Raw genomic sequence first — 21,116 nt, 5'->3', positions numbered from 1 at the left:
TCTGTTGGACAAAGGAGTGGGTATGCATGATATAGATGAGTGGAGAGTAGTTGCAAATGCATGGAAAAAGATACAGCCTTGCATGACTTGAGAAGAGGTTTTCCTGCTTATTAGATCATAGATGAAAAAAGGGATAGTTCTATTATAGTGTAGCAAAGGAAACCAGCTTTGATCTACTCTAGTGATGATGCAGACTGTCAGATACGCTACACAACTGATCCTTACACAATGTTGGTGGTGAGGGCTGAGCTTCTCTTTCCTCAAAAAGCTGACATGAGGGAATGTTTGTGAGTATACATCTAAATGTATGCATGTGTATACCATATCTTGACTATTCTCCTTCTTTAAGGTTCCTTTGTAAGTTGTATGCTAATGATCATCACAAGAAAATAATATGTTGCTCATCCCATCTCTGACACCTGTTTCTTAACACTCCCTTAAGGAGGTGGCCATGATAAAAGTCTCCACGTGTTGCTTCCATTAACTTTATTCAATACGACACCTGCTTTCGGATCTGGCCATAGAATATATCATAATGTCACTTGAATATCTATGTGTCAAAGATCATAATGGTGCATAAAAAATTATTCAAACATTACTAATATGAGAAGATTCTGGAATACTAACTTACATATTTATGTTTACTACATATAATGAAGCAACAATTATGGGAAGAAAACTCTTACAAAAAATGGACATAACACATGATTCCTCAGTTATAAGACACAAATGGAGACTACAAGTCAACAAATTATGGTGAAGTGTTTCATCCCAACAGTCTAGGATGCATGGCTGAACATCATATGCCACAGAGTATGCAGTACAATACCAATCAACGAACGTGATGGAAAGCTACAGATTAGGATGCTGTGCCAGTATAATGGAGAAAAATGCCGTTTGCTCTTGTCATTAGTTGAACTTTCTCAGTGTACTATTTTCAACATCTCTGACATTTGTATCTCTCCATAGCGTTATGACCTAATAAAACATAACTTTCCAGTCTGCATACAAAGGTAAGGTAGTATTGTTTTAATAAAGATGCAAGGAGGGTACTAAGATGAGAGCATTAAAAATAGCCTTAATCAGTATACAATGTTCATCATAAGCTACCATTTTGTAACCAGATACTGACAGAACACTCAATGACATCTTAACTCTCTCTAAGCCTTGATGTCCATCCTTGACTCAGTTGGTAAGATGCATACACTGAGTGTCCTGTCAGGAGACTCCATTCCTGGCAGCTCTCTTTCATGACTTAATCCTTAAGATAAACTAAAAGAAAAGAAAGAAAAAAAAAAAAAACTAGAAGCCATTAAACATTGTCCTTTACTTATGCTAATATATAATTCTCTTACCAAAGAAAAACAGTGAAAAATGAGATGGCATCTCTTTCCCAAGATCCTTATCATAATGATTTCTCATTATTTATTTAAGATACAGACTAATATCAATTAATCAAGGAATGGAAAATTTGTTTATCACAGGATGGTCAACAAAGCGTGATAAAAAGATAACAGAACTAATGCACACAATATCAACTATGAAACATATCTGGTGCACCTGAGATGAGACAAGAAATGACTGTTAGTGCTCCTTTTTTTTACAATAGAACTCTTATTCAAGCATGCTAAGAATGAATTACATACATGGAAAGGATGTGCAAACCATGAATTACTTGTGACAAGGAGGAAAGAAAATTTAAAACTCAAAAAGGACCTTAGTTAAGGTATCAATTTTAGTAATCAACTTTGTGACTAGAATATATCACTAGCATGCCAGTTCTCCAGTGAAAGACTTATAATATGTAATTACAGGAACTGATAGCCCTCCTACCTCACATATTTTAAATTTCAAGATATTTACTAAGTTGAAACATAGATTATAATGATTTATAAATCCCTTTTATCACTAATGATCACTACTTTTTTTCTGATATATAATTAATAACTAATATTGCTCCCAACAACAAACTAAATACATGTGAATTTTAATCCTACTATTGAATTCACATTATGGTCACACTCATGGCAGCTCACACAAATGAACCTCAAATATACTAATAACTATGGTCTTATTATATATATATATATATATATATATATATATATATATATATATATATATATATATATATATATATATATATATATATATATATATATATATATATATATATATATATATATATATTCTGGATTGAGTAAGTAAGACAACACTGACAACAAACACCCACTCACCAACACACACACACACACACACACACACACACACACACACACACACACACACACACACACACACACACACACACACACACACACACACACACACACACACACACACACCAGAGACTGCTATGGATAATTCAAAATATAGGGGGTTTGCAAGGAAACACACTGAATTGGATTACAGACTTCTTGAGGGATAGAGAAATGAGAACAGTAATAAAGGGAGAAAAATCAGAATGGTGTAGAGTTACAAGTGGAGTACCACAGGGGCCCCTGTAATGAGCCCCTGTAATGTTTCTGGTGTATGTCAATGATATGGTGGATGAGGTTGACAGTTATATAAGTCTGTTTGCAGATGATGCAAAATTATTGAAAAGAGTGGAAAACAATATGGATTGTGAAATATTACGGAAATATCTAAATAAGATATATAGATGGAGTAAGAAATGGGAAATGGAATTTAGTGCAAAGAAATGCAAGTTGATGGAATTAGGAAAAAGCAAAAGAAGATTGACAAGTTCCTACACCATGGGAGAAGTGAAAATTAAGAAAACCAAAGAAGAAAAAGACTTGGGAATTACAAACAGTGATAATTTATCACCAGAAAAACATGTAAACAAAATAGTTGGGGAAGAAAGATGAAAGGGGCATGTTCTTACATGGATGAAGAGATGAAAAAGATGATGGAATATGTGATTTGACCAAAACTGGAATATGCCACAGTTGTTTGGTCACCCCATGATAAAAAGGTAATAAGGAAAATAGAAAGGATCCAAAGAGCTGCAACCAAATTGGTACCAAGTTTGAGAGATTTAGCCTATGAAGAAAGATTAAGAAGACTGAAGCTTCCATCATTACAAGAGAGAAGAGAAAGAGGAGACCTGATTGCTATATACAGAGCTTTAAAGGGTAAGGATCAAGTTGACAAAGAAGACTTATTTGTGTGGGACTCAAGAGATACAAGAGGACATGGAGTGAAATTGAAGAAAGTAGCAAATAGAAGAGATGTAAAGAAATATGGTTTCCCAAATAGAAGCATAGAAATATGGAACAACTTAGATGAAACAGTGATACAAGCAAAAAATATTAATGAATTTAAAGTTAAGCTGGATGCTTTTAGATATGGAGACAGGACAGCACGAGCATAGCTCTTTTCCTGTAAAACACAACTGGGTAAATACAACTAGGTAAATAAATACACACACATACTGAAACCATTTCCTGAGACTTAAATTACTATCCATCTTAGTTTCTGGGCCTCTAAAAAGGGGAAAAAGGACAGAGCCTCTGTACCTTACTTTGTGAGTCATTCATACATGCATATCTGGATCTCTTCACACTGGCGCCAACAGCAGTCCATTCCTGCCTCATCATAATAGACCCATCCTGTTTCCTGCGTTCAGTCCAATCAACTGATAAGACTAAAGAAGAGCCTCCTGCCAAGGCCCTCAAGTTCACCCCACATTTATACTGCACTATCAGACACAAGCTGTCTTCAATCAGCTGCCTTTCAGCACAGTTCTAATGAGAGTTAATATTTTCATATGTAAACTTTTTCCAAGGTGTGAAGAAGCTAACATACAACACATCCCTCACTACCAGTGTCCAGTGGTCTTACATTATGATATGGTAAACAATTCATAATTAGGCTTCAGAGAAACATGGACTGATCCACCATGGGTAGAAAAGCACATCTAGCAGTAAGATGATAACAATACATTCTTTTCAAGTTTAAGAATGTAATACATAAATAACTGAAACTGATATCTATGTGCAGCTCAAAACCATGCAATTTTCACATATTTCTTTAGCAGTAATGAGTAACTGTCAAAATGCATGTACATGAGCAAAGAGTAAGAATATTCCCTTTTGCATGATGCTGTACAATTCTAACCCATTTTATCATATTACAAAAGTACAAAATTCTCATATGAAAATTAGTCTAAATGCTTAGATACTTTGACATAGAGGACACCCTTGGATCTGAGTTTCAAATGAACAATCCATGCTATGAGAAGCACCACTGCAATGCCATAGATTGCAAGGACAGTGACTTCCTGGGGCATGTGACACTTGTAGATAGAGTAGTTGTTGGAGGAGATTGTTAGCTGCAAAGACAATGATGCACTACTTGTGAGAGCTTCCCAGTCTTCAAGTCTACATTCTAACTACCCAAGCCAGTGCCAAATCTAAAACAAAACTACAATAATAAAAAAATAAAATAAAAAAGTTAAATGCATTCATATAAGTCCCTCTACAGAAACAAAATGTGATTAATCTCATATTGAAGCCTTGATAAGTAAAGATCATCCAGCAATAATATGTCAGTCTGTAATCCTGCTTCATTACTGACTCAAACTTCCTTGATTGGTGTTACTGTTATATTCACCTACCACTATATTATGGAAGCATGCATAGTAGCATCAGCTGTTGGGACTAACTTGTCAGTCTTACATTTGGTTGACATAACAGTATAGAACAACTGCTCTATTTCTTTGGCTGTTGTGCTGTTTTGCACAACAGCCAGTGAGCAGAGTGAACAGTGAGAGGAAGGAGTCTAGTCTGATGGGTGATAGTTGTCAGTTCATAATATGCAAGGATGATGATGTCTTTTCCAAACCACACTTCCCTAATGCTACATTTCTCTCCACACAACTCTCATATTGAGGACTCAATGGCTTGTATTAGCAATGACTGTGATAAAATAGAAAGATGACCTTAGATGTCCGTTGTAATGCTGATTGCTTGTTCCACTGGTAGTAAAGAAGATTTTCCAACAGCACTCAGTCTGATACACCAACTGAATGTATGGCTGTAAAGCCATTCTTGCTTTTTCTTTTTTTTTCTTTTTTTTCATTTTCAAGCATAGCATTGTGGTGCTACACATGAAAAACTGATAATAGTGCAGTGCCAGGGCAGACAAGTCTGATCAAAACTCATTCTGGTCTTGGTGATCATCTTGTTCTAATTTGAAATGTGTCAGACTTGCAAGTTTACCTTTAGTACCCTGTCAGACTCAGGCATCCAATCCCTAGCAGTGTCTCTCACACTCAATTTACCACATTTTCAGATCAACTTCTCAAACATTTCCATGCTGCTCCAAAGCAGGAGATGACAATCCTTATTATATAAAATACAAGGAATAAGTAACAGCACAGATGCAGCAGTGGTGCATCATGCCATAAGCCATAACCATGTTCAACAATCAAATGGATCAGGTCAGCTGCTTCACCATGTTACCAACCAGTGTACTGCACCACAGCTAGCTATGTTACCAACCAGTGTGCTGCACCACAGCTAGCTATGTCACCAACCAGTGTGCTGCACCACAGCTCGCTATGTCACCAACCAATGTGCTGCACCACAGCTAGCTATGTTACCAACCAGTGTGCTGCACCACAGCTAGCTATGTCACCAACCAGTGTGCTGCACCACAGCTATGTCACCAACTAGTGTGCTGCACCACAGCTAGCTATGTTACCAACCAGTGTGCTGCACCATGGCTAGCTATGTTACTGAGCAGTGTGCTGCTGTACATATCATACATACACCTGGCACACTGGTAACACCTTGAATATGCTGTGTGAACCATTACTCAGGAGTATTCAGTTGGCAGCCTTTCATAGCACCCTGCCATGAATGGCCATCCTGTTAGTACAGGCAAACTGTGCCTGGGTCACATTTCATAGCACCCAGTATTTCCCTCCTCAGCTGTACTCTTCCATTCTACTGAATTATTTAACAATATGAAGCAGTCACTAATTTCTTTGCAGCTGCTCTCTTCCTCTAAGATCCTCCTGATGACTCTATACTGGATGAAGCAATAATAACAGCAACAATGCAACAGAAAATGAAATGTCAGGTGCACACCATAGATGACTGATCCACCTCTCTAGGTCACACATACTTGAATGAATACTGGGAATGAATATTCATCATAATTGTATCACCACTACTATACCAATATTTTTTAAGAATAAACTTAATAGATGACTGAGCTATACAAGGCAAACTATCACCTGAAACCTGAAAGAAAAATCAACATAATGATTGGTATTCAAAAAGTATTTACACTAAAACCTCATGCCCAACCAAAAAATAAGTTAAAAACTATCAATAATACAGTAATATGTCCTTACCATGGAAAACGTGGGGCTCCTCTTGTTTCTCCAGGAGAAGGACGGGATGGTGTATTCATGCACTAGTGGACTGTGAGGCATGGGATGCTCCACATGGCAGCCATGGTGGGTGTGTCCACTCAGCACCAGTCGTGGGGACAGCTCCTCCAGCAACTGAAGAGGTCAGCAACTTGTAATTCATCCTTCACTTGATTCAGAAACTTGCAGCAAATAAATCAATATTATTGCCTACAAACCAAACTGTAGAGATTTTTATGAGAATAAGATGAGATGTTGGTAAGAATAAGATGACAAGAATCCACAGTGTTACTGAAGGACATTTCATTGCACACAAGCCTCACCATTTCTGATGCATCCCTGGAAAGGCACTCCCACCGCTCCCTGAACCTGGTGTTCTTGATGTCCTCCGGCGCCTCATCAGGCTCGTCACACACAGCGTCAGAGTCCCGGTACAGAGGGTAGTGCTGAAAAAAAAAAATCTTATGTACTACCAATTCCTATGTGCTGTGTCCAACCCCATGGTACAAAATTTCCAATTCTGAATGGTTCTCACCTCCAAGCACGCTGTAAGTAGTTCTCTAGGTTTACCTATTCTTCACTGGACACTGACAACACTGTACTGGTAACTGTAGCACATATTATATACGGTCAGCACTGATGAAATGGTAAACATGGCTGTAAACGTGCATACAAATGTTTTGTTGTAATAGAAGATCCTTATCTTGGTACAAGGTGTTCTCTGTGCAATGCAACAAATATCTTCAAGAGAACACTAACAGCCATGTATTCATTTAAGCTTTCTGAGTGTGTTCTCCACAAAAAAAAACATGGCATGAGAAAAAAATATGAGAACCACATCTTTTATTTCACATTTTATCTAACTTTACAAAGTGTACTTTGTAACATGCTTGTATGCATTTCCTGATTTTAATAAAAAGCACATCCATGAGACATATATGGTAATAAAATGAGACTGAATTTACTGAGTATGACTGCCACATTTTCAGGCACATTTGTAAAAAAGAAGTGATAATACAAATACCGATGACTTTTCTTTATGCATGACCCAGCAAGAACATGATGTGAAGCATGGTAACCCGGTAGATCAGCACATCCCAACATAGATGCTGCTATTATGAGGAATGTTTAAAGTCAATATTAGGAAATAAAAATTAATTTAAATGTATCATAACATGCAAGAAAAATTAAACTGTCTATAAAGAACCATTTCAGAAAGAGTTACTGTTCTCAGCAAATAGCTGATTTATTGTCATTTTTTTATTTTGTTTTGTTATTGGTATCTGTCATGTCTTGTTTGTTTCCTTTTCATGAATATAATCAATTATCAAGTAATATTTCCTATTTATCTAGTTCATAGTTCTATAGGACATAGTCTAAATAACAGCATCAAAGGAGAGGATGGGAAAAAAAGTGCTGGAGTGTTTATGTTGAAGGGGTGGTGACCTCATCCATGCCATTCTATGTTACATGCCCACCTGTAGCAGCACTGGTCGGCTGAACTGCTGCAACACAGGATTCTGCCAGTACTTGCAAGCCTCTTTGTCCCCTTTGGCACACTTCAGCTGTCCTGGAAGCACCATGTCACCACTGTCACATCATTCACCATACTCATCAACATTCTTCACAAAAGTCACTGTGTAGTTACCATTATTCCAAATTTCTCATTAAAACTTCTGAGCAACAAGCTTAAAATACTCACTTGATATGACCTTTACTTTGTTCTTTGCGGGCTTGCAGAGAAAGCACTCATCTCCCTCCATTGCCATGCTGTTCAGGATGATGAAAGTGACACCAGCGATCTGGACAAGCTTCACCGGCCCCACATCAAATGTATGCTGGAATCGGTCCAGCAGGTACGGGTTGACACTGAGGAAGGTTTTTATTTGTAAGTGAAAATGAAATGGAATGTATCAAAGTAAGGTGAGAGGCTCAATCTGAGAATCTGTGGTGAAAAGGAGTTGATAAAAATAAAGAAAGGTGTATGAATAAAGAGCTTTTGTAGAAATGAATGAGTGTGTTATTATGGGTTCTCTGCTGCCTACCTGTAATGGAAGCCAATGTCATGGTTGCCAACTGCTACCAACACATCAGCATCCTCTGGCACTGCAAAGAGTTTGTGGAAGCGTGCCACATACTCCACAAATTCCTCTGGTTGGCACCACTTGCCCTCATCAAATAGGTCACCTGTGCCAGGAGGGAGTCAAGCTCATTAATTACTGTGACTGAAATACATGCAGATGAACTGTAGGTATTCCATCTCTATGTCAGCCTCACACACACACCTTCAATCACACTCACTAACATTTCTTCACATCTTAACCTCTATTACTTGTAAATATTGGCTTCAAATATAAAAGAAGTCTTCAATACAAAAATCCCATAAAAAGCAAGTAAATCTACATAAAGTACTTATACATATATTATATATTCATGAACTAAGTCTTCAGGTATTCCAAAGCCTGATGACTAGGCAACTCTTGAATATTTTGTTTCATGGACTTTATCCTCTACTCAGCCATTTATAAACATTTATAACATATTCTGTTGGCACCACCTTCATGTTGCACAATATTACTGGCCTCCTGAGTGGCTTCATGTTCCTGACTCACCCAGAAATATGAAGACATCTGGCTGGTGAAGCGTCACGGTAGTCTGAAAAGCCCGGTGCATCTGCCACTCCCTGTACATTAAATAATACTCCTATAGTGGCACCTCCTTCATGAATGACAATAATAAAAAAAAATTATAAGAAAAGTAATATATAAGAATTTATTCAAGGATGAAATATGTAAATATCCTGAGACCAATACATATACTTTGTTCTATCTTTCATGTTTTTAGCCTTTCTTTCTAATTTGTACAATAAATTTCTTCCTCACAATAATACACTTGAAACAGAGAGAGAGAGAGAGAGAGAGAGAGAGAGAGAGAGAGAGAGAGAGAGAGAGAGAGAGAGAGAGAGAGAGAGAGAGAGAGAGAGAGAGAGAGAGAGAGAGAGAGAGAGAGAGAGAGAGAGAGAGAGAGAGAGAGAGAGAGAGAGAGAGAGAGCAACTAGACATTTTTATTTCATTACCTGCGTAACTTATCAAACCAATGGCCATTCCTGCGCCCCAGGAGATGAGTGTCAGCCAGGACCATCGCATGGAGCTGTGTCCCTGCATCACTCACACTCGGGTCGGCTGCACTGGGATCAAGGGCCGGCCATCCACACTACTCGTGAGAAAGAAAAAGGAGGCATCAGGTTAAGAAGACTCAATAAACAATATTTTTAATATCAACAGTTTTTAGTTTTTCTATGGAAAACTGAAATGATTATAAGTTTAGTCAGTTATATCAATTAAAGAGCAATCACTATCACAGTAATAGTAACAAAATGAAAATAAAAAAACTCACCTGAGACAGAACTACGTAGTAATGGACATATTCACAATATGAAAAGACACTAACGATGGCCAAGAAGAACTTCCCCAAGAAATTCAGATTCAGTCTGAAGCTTGTCCTCATCCTCCTGAGCAGCAGCCTGTGGTGGAGAGAAGAGGCCTGACACAGGTGAACTGATTAGTATGAAAGACTGAAAAACAATGTTCATGCATAACTGAGGAAAAGAAATACATGCTGCGTTAGTATAATTATTGTTGTTTTTTTTATATAAATTCTTGTAAATGTTTTATGTTCATCATTATGATAATGATCATATACTAAATGATTGTTATGTATTCCATTAACATTGCATACAAAAGAAGAGAGAAAAACCAAGCCTATCATATATGAAATTATGAAATTGCAAATGGCAGTTAGGAGACTGTATGTGGCAATTAAGAGATTTACCATGAATGCTTGGGGAGTGTAAAGGCAGGAGAATGTAAATGACAATCAAGAGACTGTGAAAAGCAACTAGATGAAACTATGTGTCAGTTTGAGAGTGCACTTAATAGTTTGGAAAATGTACATGACAGCTTTTTACTTTGGCCAGTCTCCCTTGCATGTAAAATAAAAAAAAAAGTACACTAATATATACAAGTTAAAACAATGAAGGTTAATTTTCTGGTAATAATACAATTCATAATCAACAACATAACACTGGAATACATAAGATTTAAGTTTCTACAGTGCATTATACCAAATCTAAATCAAATACAGTATGGCATTTTTTTTATCAACTTTTATGAAACATGTTAAAACCATACCACAAGAATTAAAATCCAGTATTCCACCCAGATTTATGACAATGCTACATCCTTTAAGCACAGGATTGGTATAAACAACTGAGCTGATTTTCACTACATAATCTAGAATAAACAATCTATATATAAATTTCCCCAGTGAGGTTCTGACATGTCATCAGTGTAGCCTGCAGGTTGCGTCTGTGCCAGTTTCCAACAAGCTGAATATTATAAATACACCAGAGAGAAAAATATAAATCGGAAATGATTATAAATACAGTTAATTCCTAATATAATTGCCACTTCAACTAACTGACAAATTATAAATGCCCAATTGCGATTAAATTATTTAATTGTAAAGTTTCTAATGCCAGAGCAACAATGACAATACTGAAGTAACATTAGTGTTTTCATTTTATGGCTTGGTTAGGTTAGGTTTAGATTCATCCAGTTCATTGATTTCCCTGCTGATCTGTTTATTGTGTAGATCACAATAAATGTCAAGAAATTGATAGGCTAAGATTATTTCCATAATCCCATGTAGTGTTAGTAGTTACAATCTGCAATTGAAACCTAACCAAATAAACATCACCTGATTATAAACACTTAATCCATCATGTGTGTTATAAAGTAGTCAAAAGGCCACTAAAGCCACCAAAAATTGTAACCTAACCAAATAAACAATGCTAAGCAACACTTGATTACAAACATTTAGCCCTGTGTCTTAGTAAGTACTGTCAAAAGTTGTAACCTAACCAAATTAACAACAATTAATTATAAATACTTAAAATATGTGACTTAAAAATTAGTTAGAAACTGTAACCTAACGAAATAAACACCTAAAAAAATAAATAATAAAAAAAGTTAAAAGTTGTACCATAACCAAATAAACACCTGATTAAAAACACACAAATCATCATGTGGGTTGTTAAGTACTGTCAGAAGTTGTAACCAAACCAGACACAATACCTATCAACACACCTGAGCGTGGAGGCAGCGCGGCCTTCACCTTGGCCTTCACACACTTCAGTATTCGTCACATTAATCTTGGCGTGCGTCCACCACCTTTCTATTACCTTGTGAGGTGCGTTACGCAGCATACGTGAGCTATGGGATACACGTTGCAAAGCATATAAGCATTCATAAACTTGTCTTTTCCCGTCACAAACACGAGTCCTTCCCCCGTGAAAGTGCACCACATGTAAACACTGGCATTTAAACATTTGTAAACAAGTCGGTGCGTCATCCGGGGATTGCTGGATTTGTTAGCTGTGAGTCACTACTGTAAAGGATAACTATTGTGTAAGGTAGGATATTATTTGTACTGTGATCTACATAGTTATGTTAGTGGTTCAGTGATTAACGAAGCGGAATTGTCAAGGAGTTTTTGGTTTCTTGTCAGTGTAGCAAACAGGTTCCTGACGTGTTGCCAGTATCCTGTGGTATGTTTGGCACAGGGAGTGTGTATGGACGTATAAATTGTGTGTGTGGACGCTCTAGGGTATGTGCATGGATGTCATGCATAGCATGACCTCCCTTTTTCCTCTAAGTGTGTGAGATTTACGTTGTTGTCTTGCACTGAAACATGTTCCAAAAACGAAGTGCAGAGTGCTCACATTTGTATTAGTGTTTGTAGCCAGTATTCTGTGAAATAAATATAAAAGATGTGCAGGAAACTAAGTTTGTTTGTGGATGTAAAATACACTGTATCTACATGGCCACGGGAAGAGTATTCTGATTAGGAATTTCATCCAAGTAATTTGTCGATCAATGTGTATGATAAGACACAGGAAATGTGTGCTTATTGCCAAGTCAACAGATTAAATTCATTTGAGTTATGAATCAGATGTGTTAACTAAATTGAATTGTTCAGATTGCCAGCCTCAGTAAATAGATTTTTTAATCAGAAGCAAATGAGCCACCAAATGTAGCGACCTTAACTTATTTTGAAACACCGAGAAATTAGAATATTAACCAGCATGCTGCTGTTAACTATACATGTACTCTTGCTTAATTTTAATACTGAGGGTCTTCTGTATATAGTGACCATTCTTTTCTTCTTTTTAGATGAAGCAATTTTTAATACATATAAAGCTTCTCATCTTCATTTCCAAATGAAAATGTACTCCTGTAAGTGTTGTGATTGCTTGCTTCATAGTGTTGAGTGGTGGCCACAGCAATGTTCCGGATATTTGGCCGCCGCAAATCTGCAGCCGAGGGGGAAGAGACAGCAGATGCTGTAGAGGCAACTGAAGAGAAACCTGAAGTATCTCAAGATGGCTTTGTGCTTTTAGGTTAGTGTAGAATGTGAGTGAAATCACAGGGACAGCTTCAAGGGAGGAGCAACTGCCCTTCCAAAACTAACAGAGGCTCCCTAGGTGTTTTTGGATCTCATTTAAGTGATGCAAACTTTTCCTGAAGAGTTTTTCTCTGTTGTCAATCACTGATTCCTTGTCTGCAGTATTGCAACATGTTATCAATGTTCTTGGTTTCTCAGTATGGTGCATGTATACTACTGTAATGACTATTCATTACCTGCATGGCCTGGTTACCATTATCACAATTATTATGTATACCATTTACTAAGTCAGTAAGACTTGAGAGCATCTTGATTTTCATTAACCAGAATCAGTAGTAACTAAGAGATGCAAGTTTGTTTTTAACAAAAAAAACTTGTAGCCTAAATATTTTAAAATTAGTTACATTCTTTACTTGCATTTCAGATGATTCAACCCAACTCAATAATGGATATGGTCCTCCTCCTGGGTATACTGTTGGTGGAGCTAATGCTTTCCTCCCATATGGTCTTGAACCAAAGAATGGTGTCACCACACAGAGGTAAACTTGTGCATTACTGCAAACTGATTGAATTGCTTGTTAACTGTAGTCATGTTGATTTATAATTAGTGACCATTTCTCATTGAGGTTGAAAGCTTGCCTTAACAGATGCTTTATATAATGATATGGGCTGATGGGTTTGAAGTTAGTTTACTTCTTAAACTTGAGTGTAAAGTGGTTGGCATGGAGGGCAGCAGCTATGGTTCTGGATGATGGCTGGTAGGCCCTCAGTATTGGACTGATGGTAACCAGCTGTTTTACTCAAGCATCACATACAATACTTATACTTAACTAACTAAATTTGCTGATATGCATTTATTCCACTGTTCATTGCTGCCAATTGTTTAAGTAATCAGCCGCCACATGGACTGTTGTTACATAATATATTCACCCTTCTTTGAAGAAAACACTTCACAATGATTAGTTTTCAACTTAGTTGTTCCTTCAGAAGTGCTAAAACATACACATCTCTGTAAAATTCATAGCATTAAGATCAGTACTTATCAATTTTCACTGATATGCCTTATTATGTTAAATGTCTTTTTCAGATCAATGAGTTTTGAGGCCATGAGCGCCATTGATGGCATCCCCTTTAAATTTGGCTCAAATGTACTGCTAGAAGAAATGATACGTCCATCTTCCACTACCTCCACAGAAGACATAATGGCAAAAATCAGATCCTTCAATTGGGATGATTATGAGTACAGCTTTGAGCTTGAGAAGAGCATCATGAGAGAATTTGAAAGCACAGAAGAACATAAAAATGAATGAAAATATGGATCCATTTTTGGCAGTTTATTTGAGTTTCATAACGTTGCTATGCTTATTTGAATAATGTATAATGCTATTTATACATATGCACTGTCACAGCACATTTGCCAGAACTTTTGTACTTGTATATTTTTTTAATTACAATGTTTAAGTAATTAAATATTTAAACATAGGAATCCACTTGTATAACATTGTAAGCTGTTGTATTTTTATACAGATTCTACTCAGCAACCATTGCAATGAATGTGTACAAAATGTTTTTGTTGTTGGATGCAAACTTGATAGTATATTTTGAATAAAATCATGTAGTATCTGTAACTAGATTTACATGAGTGACAAGATCTTGTCTCCTGTTCTGCCAGGCTAGAAATCATTCCTTGTGTTAAAAGCATGCACTTGGAGTGAACTCTCAGCTTTGTAATGGAAGGAAAGGAGCTGGTCTACCAAACTGTTCACATGTTTAGCATTGTTTACACTTTTAACAACCATACATAGAAGTTTTCACTCAATCAGTGTCAGGACTCAGTGATATGACTTAGTTTCTAGTCAGAGGATATTAAAAAGCGCTTATCTGTTTAACATTAGGTTAGGTAAATAATGCCTCAAGAAAAAAATATATGCATTATTATCTATCTATATTTCCAGCACCGGCCCATAACTTTTCTGGCATTACCACACTGCTTGGTCAAAACATCACTGTCATCTCCCTACAGTACTCACCCACTCTGTTTATCCATTTTATATTGTGTATATCAAGATATTGTTATCTTACTGTTATGAAAATTATATGCTTCTTTATTGATAGATTATATAGCTTATGTAAAAAGATTTTTTATTTTGAAATAAGTAGTTACCAGAATTATTGTACAATTTTTAATGCATTATTTGTTAGATAAATAAAGACTGCCTAAATAATTGCCTAAATAATTGTGGTGCCCTTTACACTAAATGATTTACTTTTAACAACTGAAACAGACTTATTTATCTAAGCAAGTAAATTATAGCAAGATTACTTTTTACATTTCCCAAAGATCAATTGGTTCTCTTATCACACCATTGTTAACAAGCAATCATTATTTTTCTAATTGTCTTTTGCATAGAAAACAAGTGCCAGTGCCAGTGCCTTAACACAGATTGCTGCAAGAAACTGCAGGAAAACTTAAACAAATTATTGAGCAAGAAACAGCAGATAGAATATAATTCAGAGTGCCATGGGAACAAAGTTGAAAGAAGTAGTAAAAGATATGTGGGAGTAAAAGTTAAGTAATAAGATTTTAAAAAGATCAGAAAGATGTTTGGGTGTTACGATAAAAAATGAATACGACTGTATAATGAAATTTTAAGGAAAATACCATAACTTTATCTCTCTGATCCTCACTCCTGGGAGCATCCCCTAAGATGGAAGAGCCTTCACCTTTTCCCATCAAAACACTGTGCTCTTGCTTGATTAATCTCTTAGCCTCTATCAACACCTCTTTCCAATATTTACTCTTTTACTCTACCCCTCAACCTTCCTCTCCTATTAGCACCTTCAACTTTACTCTATTTTGACAAACTCTTTGCTCTTCATTCTCTCAACATGACCAGTGTGCTTCTTTTCACTCGTTCTACAATTCACACCACTTGCACACTCATAGAACATCTCTTATACACACTTTCATTGTTCTCACACTCCTATCATCTCACTCCACATGCTCCTTTCTGATAATTAATTTCCACAGCACACACTCTTTACTGTCGTTCCTCATTCCACACCCATGTCTCAGATCTATACATCACTGTTGACAAAATACCATTCCTTAACTTCCTCATTTACTTTCATAGATGCTACTCCCTTTCAAGATTCTTGCAAGTGATCTCATGACACACCCATCTCTCACAAACCATCTCTCATCTCTCTATCGAACCTAGCATTGTCCATGACTTAAATCCACTCCTCTTCCATTCTCCCTTCTCCCATAAGCAACTCACACATACCTACAGCTGGCACACTCACCCTTAAAGGTATTCTACATTTGTACAATTTTTAATGCATTATTTGTTAGATAAATAAACTGCCTAAATAATTGCCTAAATAACTGTGGTGCCCTTTACACTAAATGATTTACTTTTAACAACTGAAACAGACTTATTTATCTAAGCAAGTAAATTATAGCAAGATTACTTTTTACATTTCCCAAAGATCAATTGGTTCTCTTATCACACCATTGTTAACAAGCAATCATTATTTTTCTAAAACAAACACCATAATCATCTTACTTTTCCCATGATTAGCCTTCAATTTGTCTCACACATACCCTATGGATTCATTTTTTTTTTTTTTTTAATTCTTTGTAAGACAATGTCATCTGCAGACAGACATGTTACTACAGTCCATCACACTCCCTTCCATTTCAGCCCTGCACTAACATTTCCTACTTCAGCTTTCATCTCCATCATACATCTGTTCATAAATTAATAATTTGTTATTAAAAAGGAACACACTGTGAGCTTGATTCAGTCTTATAAGGAATACAAATGAGTAAAATACCATGTTCATTGAAACTTTAAGAATGCTACAGATATTAAGATATCGGTGAGGTTGAAAAAATTTAAATGAAAAGAGCACAAGTTATGCCCTTATTCAAAGTTGTACAGTGAGTAATTAAACATACAATTAGATTTCAGATTTAAGGTATTGGTAGGAAAAAAAGCAGATGAATTCAGGATGAATATTCAAAATTGAGATAGAATATGAAAACTGAAAATACAACAATTTCTGAATAAGTTCTACAAGAAAAATTTCTTGAAAACACTAGCAGACTTCAAATTTCAAGTAATACAACTTTTAAGAGTAGTGAGAAATTTCAACACGTGACAGTGGGAGGAGTTTAAATAAAGAAAATAACATTCAAATTCTGAACATACTTTAATATATACACAAAGAAATAATATTATCAAGTAACTGTAGACATGACAAAAGAAAACCCATTATAATTTCTCATTATATTATTTTGTTTCCTCCGCTGGTGGTTTCTCTTCAGACGAAGCTTCGGCTGCAGCTGGTGGTGCTTCAGTTGCCTCACTCTGTACAGGTGTGGTCTCTTCGGCCTTGCTGGGAGCTTCATTCTCTTTCTTATCAGCAGGAGAAGATGCAAAGTCTACAATGTAGTCTTTTAAGTTACCAACCTTAGAAGGTAGATTTGCAATGAAGTCAAATGTATAAAAGACACCAGAGTTCCAATAGCTTCGGAAGTTGACATTGACATCATCTTTCTTTGGCAGCTGTAAATACTGGAAAAGAACAGAGCACATCACTTACTCTTTGCTGAAGCAGCCTGACGAATTTTGTTCTAATAACACTAATATTTCTTTGAGGTGACACTTAGCTACCTTATAAGTACACATATACACATGTGTTTATATCCTGTATTTATTCACTGCTAGATTAACAGGGGCTATGGTCTGAAAGGATACCTAAACAAATAAAACAAATGTGGAGAAGGATTTGGGCTGGTAAAATACTAACCAGGCCAGGTAAAACATTAAACCAGAAAATATATCTTTGAGGTTAGACATAACTGTCAGTAACAGAAATCTAAAAAAAATATTAATGGGAGTGACTGCAGAGCCATATCCCACAAAATCTACTGAAGTGAATTAAATCTCACCTTCTCAGACACGCTCTTAGTGCCAGGCATTATGTCAAAGAGCCTTTCATATGCTGCTGTGGAATGGTGGCTGCTGCCCCATATTCCCTGATCCACAGTCACATACACCACACCACCTCCAATGCCAACCTTGGTGGCAAACCTGAAACAAACGAGGACTCACTATATCATTTGCTTTAAATGCAGCTGTAATAATGACATTTACAGTGATTTAGTATCAGTCGTTCAAATGTGAATCTACTTGTTTGGGACTATTTGAATCCCATATACATATATCAATTTCAAATTGATTATAAGACTAGTGATTACTTTCACCTTTCTATCATGCTGGACTGGGTTTCCATACTCACAGGATTCATAACCAATGAGTAAGGCAAGAGGTCATTCAGTACACAGACACTGTTCTGCTCAGCCAACAACTTGCATCTAGAATTCTGCTAGACAAAAGCTTGTTTTTGTCCAGTAAAAGTCCACCTCCTCAGTGCCTATCTTTGCTGAATGATACACTGAGCAAACATGCTTCCTGTCATACATTCATAACCATCTGTCACTAATAAGGAGACATTATTTAGAGTAAAATAAAACAATAAAATAAAATCCTAGATGGCTGTCACTGATACTCGATGATGAAAGGTCTTGCTGAGCAAAATCAGCATCACTGTGTTGTAAATTTGCTGACCAACTCAATGAAAATGTGTTTAGTGAAGAACATCCCTCTGGATGATTATAAACAACAAAGTTTATCTTGCCCAAAATTGTTTTAGCACACTATTTAATTAAGGAATTAGTATCCAAAGAAAAACTGCCTAACAAAATGATGGCAATTTGGTTAGGTAAAGTAAAAAAAAATTTCCCTAATTTGACAGCCAACACTGGTCTATAAGGGACTACACATGTACGACCTATATTGCCTCCCTCAACCCACGTCATCTTAGCTCATGCAGTCTCAGTACATGTAATTACAATGACAGTCACACTGGATATCAGAAACCCAAGACTATCCGCAACTTTCTGGTACGTTGGCCCTGCCAAGCCCAACCTGCCCTGATCCACACAGCAGCACCGCAGGTTACCTTCGCTGACCTCCCATCTCCTATTAGCGTATATCACGGAAGCTAGAGAGTTTTAAGCTTCACTGATGTATATTTACCAGGCTGCCTTGAGGACCTTGTTCATGGTGGCCGATGACGTCACGGCCGGCCTGGGTTGTTTACTTCGGAGGCGTTCGTGTGTGAAGTGAAAGAAGAAAAAGAATAAGAAAAAAAAGTGTATAAGAAAAGGTAATGAGTATCAAAGGGAAGAAAAATGGTGAAGAAAGAGAAAAAGTGTCAAAGTGAATATAGAAAAGTGAAAATGTATCACTATAAAAAAAAAATGCGCACACACACACACACACACACACACATATATATATATATATATATATATATATATATATATATATATATATATATATATATATATATATATATATATATATATATATATATATATATATATATATATATATATATATATTTCGGCAGTGGACACCTGCCGAAACGATAATTACTCCCAGTGACGTCTAAAGCACTGTTCAGGGGGTGCTGTGAACTTATCATTAAACCCAGCTGTGACCTCACTGAACGTTTCCCTTTGTGTCTCACAACACAAGGGGGCAGTAACAGCCTGCCCTCTAAAGACAACTCTCTTCCTCCACACAAAACTACAAGCACCTAATAACACACACCCTTCAATCAAAAATTTTAAAATCATCATGGCGACTCCTACACCAGCCTCGGAGTCCCCATCTGGGGAGGGGATCATAAATGTCCCCAGGTCGGACTGCCTTTCTGTCGACGACCCTAAGTGTCTTGACACCCCCTCAACTTTTTCTTCATTAACTTCTGCAACATTCGCAGTCTAAGATCTAATTTTCAATCTGTAGAACACCACCTCTCCTCTTCTAAACCTCATCTTCTTTTCCTCACTGAAACTCAGGTGTCTGAAGCAACTGACAGTAGCCCCTTTTCTGTTCCCTCCTACTTTCTATATCCTCATTTTCGATCCGAAGCTGGATGCTGCGTTTATGTGCGCAACGACTTAACCTGCTCTCGTGCCCACGCTCTTGAATCTTCCGAATTTTCCACCATCTGGCTACGACTACAGAGTCACTCTCATACTAAATTTATCTGTGCTGTATACCTCTAACCTAACTCCTCTGACTATAAGAAATTCTTTGACTACTTAACTTCCAAAGTGGAGCACATTCTGACCCTCTTCCCTTTTGCAGAGATCTCCATTCTTGGAGACTTCAATGTTCACCACCAGCTTTGGCTTTCCTCTCCCTTCACTGACCATCCTGGTGAACTAGCCTACAACTTTGCTATCCTCCATGACCTAGAGCAATTGGTGCAACACTCTACTCGTATTCCTGACCGTCTTGGAGATACGCCCAACATTCTTGACCTTTTCCTGACCTCTAATCCTTCTGCTTATGTTGTCACCCTTTCTTCTCCGTTGGGCTCCTCCGATCACAATCTCATATCTTTATCTTGTCCTATCGCTCCAATCCCTCCTCAGGATCCCCCTAAGCGAAGGTGCCTCTGGCGTTTTGCCTCTGCTAGTTGTGGGGACCTGAGGAGGTATTTTGCTGATTTTCCTTGGAATGACTACTGCTTCCATGTCAGAGACCCGTCTTTGTGTGCTGAACGCATAACAGAGGTGATAGTGTCTGGCATGGAGGCGTACATTCCTCACTCTTTTTCTCGTCCTAAACCTTCTAAACCTTGGTTTAACACAGCTTGTTCTCGTGCTATACTTGATAGAGAGCTGGCCCACAAAAGGTACTTAAGCCTTCCATCACGAGAATCTCATGCACTTTATATTTCCGCCCGGAACCATGTTCTCCAACTAACCAAAAAACTCTTTCATTAACAGAAAATGTCAAAACCTTTCAAGGTCTAACTCCCCTCGTGATTTCTGGCATCTAGCCAAAAATATCTCCAATAACTTTGCTGCTTCTTCTTTCCCTCCTCTATTTCAACCAGATGGCACCACTGCTATCACATCTATTTCTAAAGCTGAACTCTTCGCTCAAACCTTTGCTAAAAACTCTACCTTGGACGATTCTGGGCTTGTTCCTCCCTCTCCTCCACCTTCTGACTACTTCATGCCACGTATTAAAATTCTTCGCAATGATGTTTTCCATGCCCTCACTGCCCTAAACCCTCGGAAGGCTTATGGACCTGATGGGGTCCCTCCTATTGCTCTCCGAAACTGTGCCTCCGTGCTTGCACCATGCTTAGTCAACATCTACCTTTCCTT

The 21,116-nt window shown here is 37.1% G+C and overlaps 3 protein-coding genes across 6 annotated transcripts in view; 1 reads left to right on the top strand and 2 right to left on the bottom strand.

The window, feature by feature from the left end:
- Positions 1 to 11,774, bottom strand: part of LOC135090689 (metallophosphoesterase 1-like) — a 29,337-nt gene extending 17,563 nt beyond the window's left edge. Inside the window, exons 1-10 of one of the 4 annotated variants that reach the window (XM_063987688.1) lie at positions 11,533 to 11,774; positions 9,782 to 9,908; positions 9,462 to 9,598; positions 8,998 to 9,068; positions 8,431 to 8,572; positions 8,088 to 8,254; positions 7,864 to 7,955; positions 6,709 to 6,831; positions 6,368 to 6,520; positions 472 to 1,272 (exon numbers count right to left, since the gene is read on the bottom strand). In XM_063987688.1, the coding sequence (XP_063843758.1) occupies positions 1,249 to 1,272; positions 6,368 to 6,520; positions 6,709 to 6,831; positions 7,864 to 7,955; positions 8,088 to 8,254; positions 8,431 to 8,572; positions 8,998 to 9,068; positions 9,462 to 9,598; positions 9,782 to 9,908; positions 11,533 to 11,774 (1,278 nt within the window). In that variant the 3' untranslated portion in view covers positions 472 to 1,248. Of the gene's footprint in view, positions 1 to 471; positions 4,337 to 6,367; positions 6,521 to 6,708; positions 6,832 to 7,863; positions 7,956 to 8,087; positions 8,255 to 8,430; positions 8,573 to 8,997; positions 9,069 to 9,461; positions 9,599 to 9,781; positions 9,929 to 11,532 lie in introns of those variants that run through there. The other 3 variants (XM_063987689.1, XM_063987690.1, XR_010262084.1) reach the window with 3 other exon arrangements.
- A 941-nt stretch (positions 11,775 to 12,715) lies between these two features.
- Positions 12,716 to 15,075, top strand: LOC135090692 (uncharacterized). Its single transcript, XM_063987697.1, has 3 exons — positions 12,716 to 12,845; positions 13,275 to 13,389; positions 13,938 to 15,075. Exons 1-3 carry the CDS (start codon positions 12,731 to 12,733, stop codon positions 14,158 to 14,160), a joined length of 453 nt encoding a protein of 150 aa, XP_063843767.1. The 5' UTR covers positions 12,716 to 12,730; the 3' UTR covers positions 14,161 to 15,075.
- Positions 15,076 to 17,049: 1,974 nt separating this feature from the next.
- LOC135090691 (MICOS complex subunit MIC13-like) lies at positions 17,050 to 19,114 on the bottom strand. The gene is made up of 3 exons (XM_063987696.1): positions 18,961 to 19,114; positions 17,811 to 17,952; positions 17,050 to 17,433 (listed from the first exon to the last, which is right to left on the bottom strand). Exons 1-3 carry the CDS (start codon positions 18,984 to 18,986, stop codon positions 17,149 to 17,151), a joined length of 453 nt encoding a protein of 150 aa, XP_063843766.1. The 5' UTR covers positions 18,987 to 19,114; the 3' UTR covers positions 17,050 to 17,148.
- Positions 19,115 to 21,116: the final 2,002 nt, after the last annotated feature.

The sequence above is a fragment of the Scylla paramamosain genome, chromosome 35 (genome assembly GCF_035594125.1).
Source record: "Scylla paramamosain isolate STU-SP2022 chromosome 35, ASM3559412v1, whole genome shotgun sequence".
Lineage (NCBI taxonomy): Eukaryota > Metazoa > Arthropoda > Malacostraca > Decapoda > Portunidae > Scylla > Scylla paramamosain.
The sequence above is the reverse complement of the archived record's forward strand: the minus strand, read 5'-3'. Positions and strand labels throughout refer to the sequence as shown.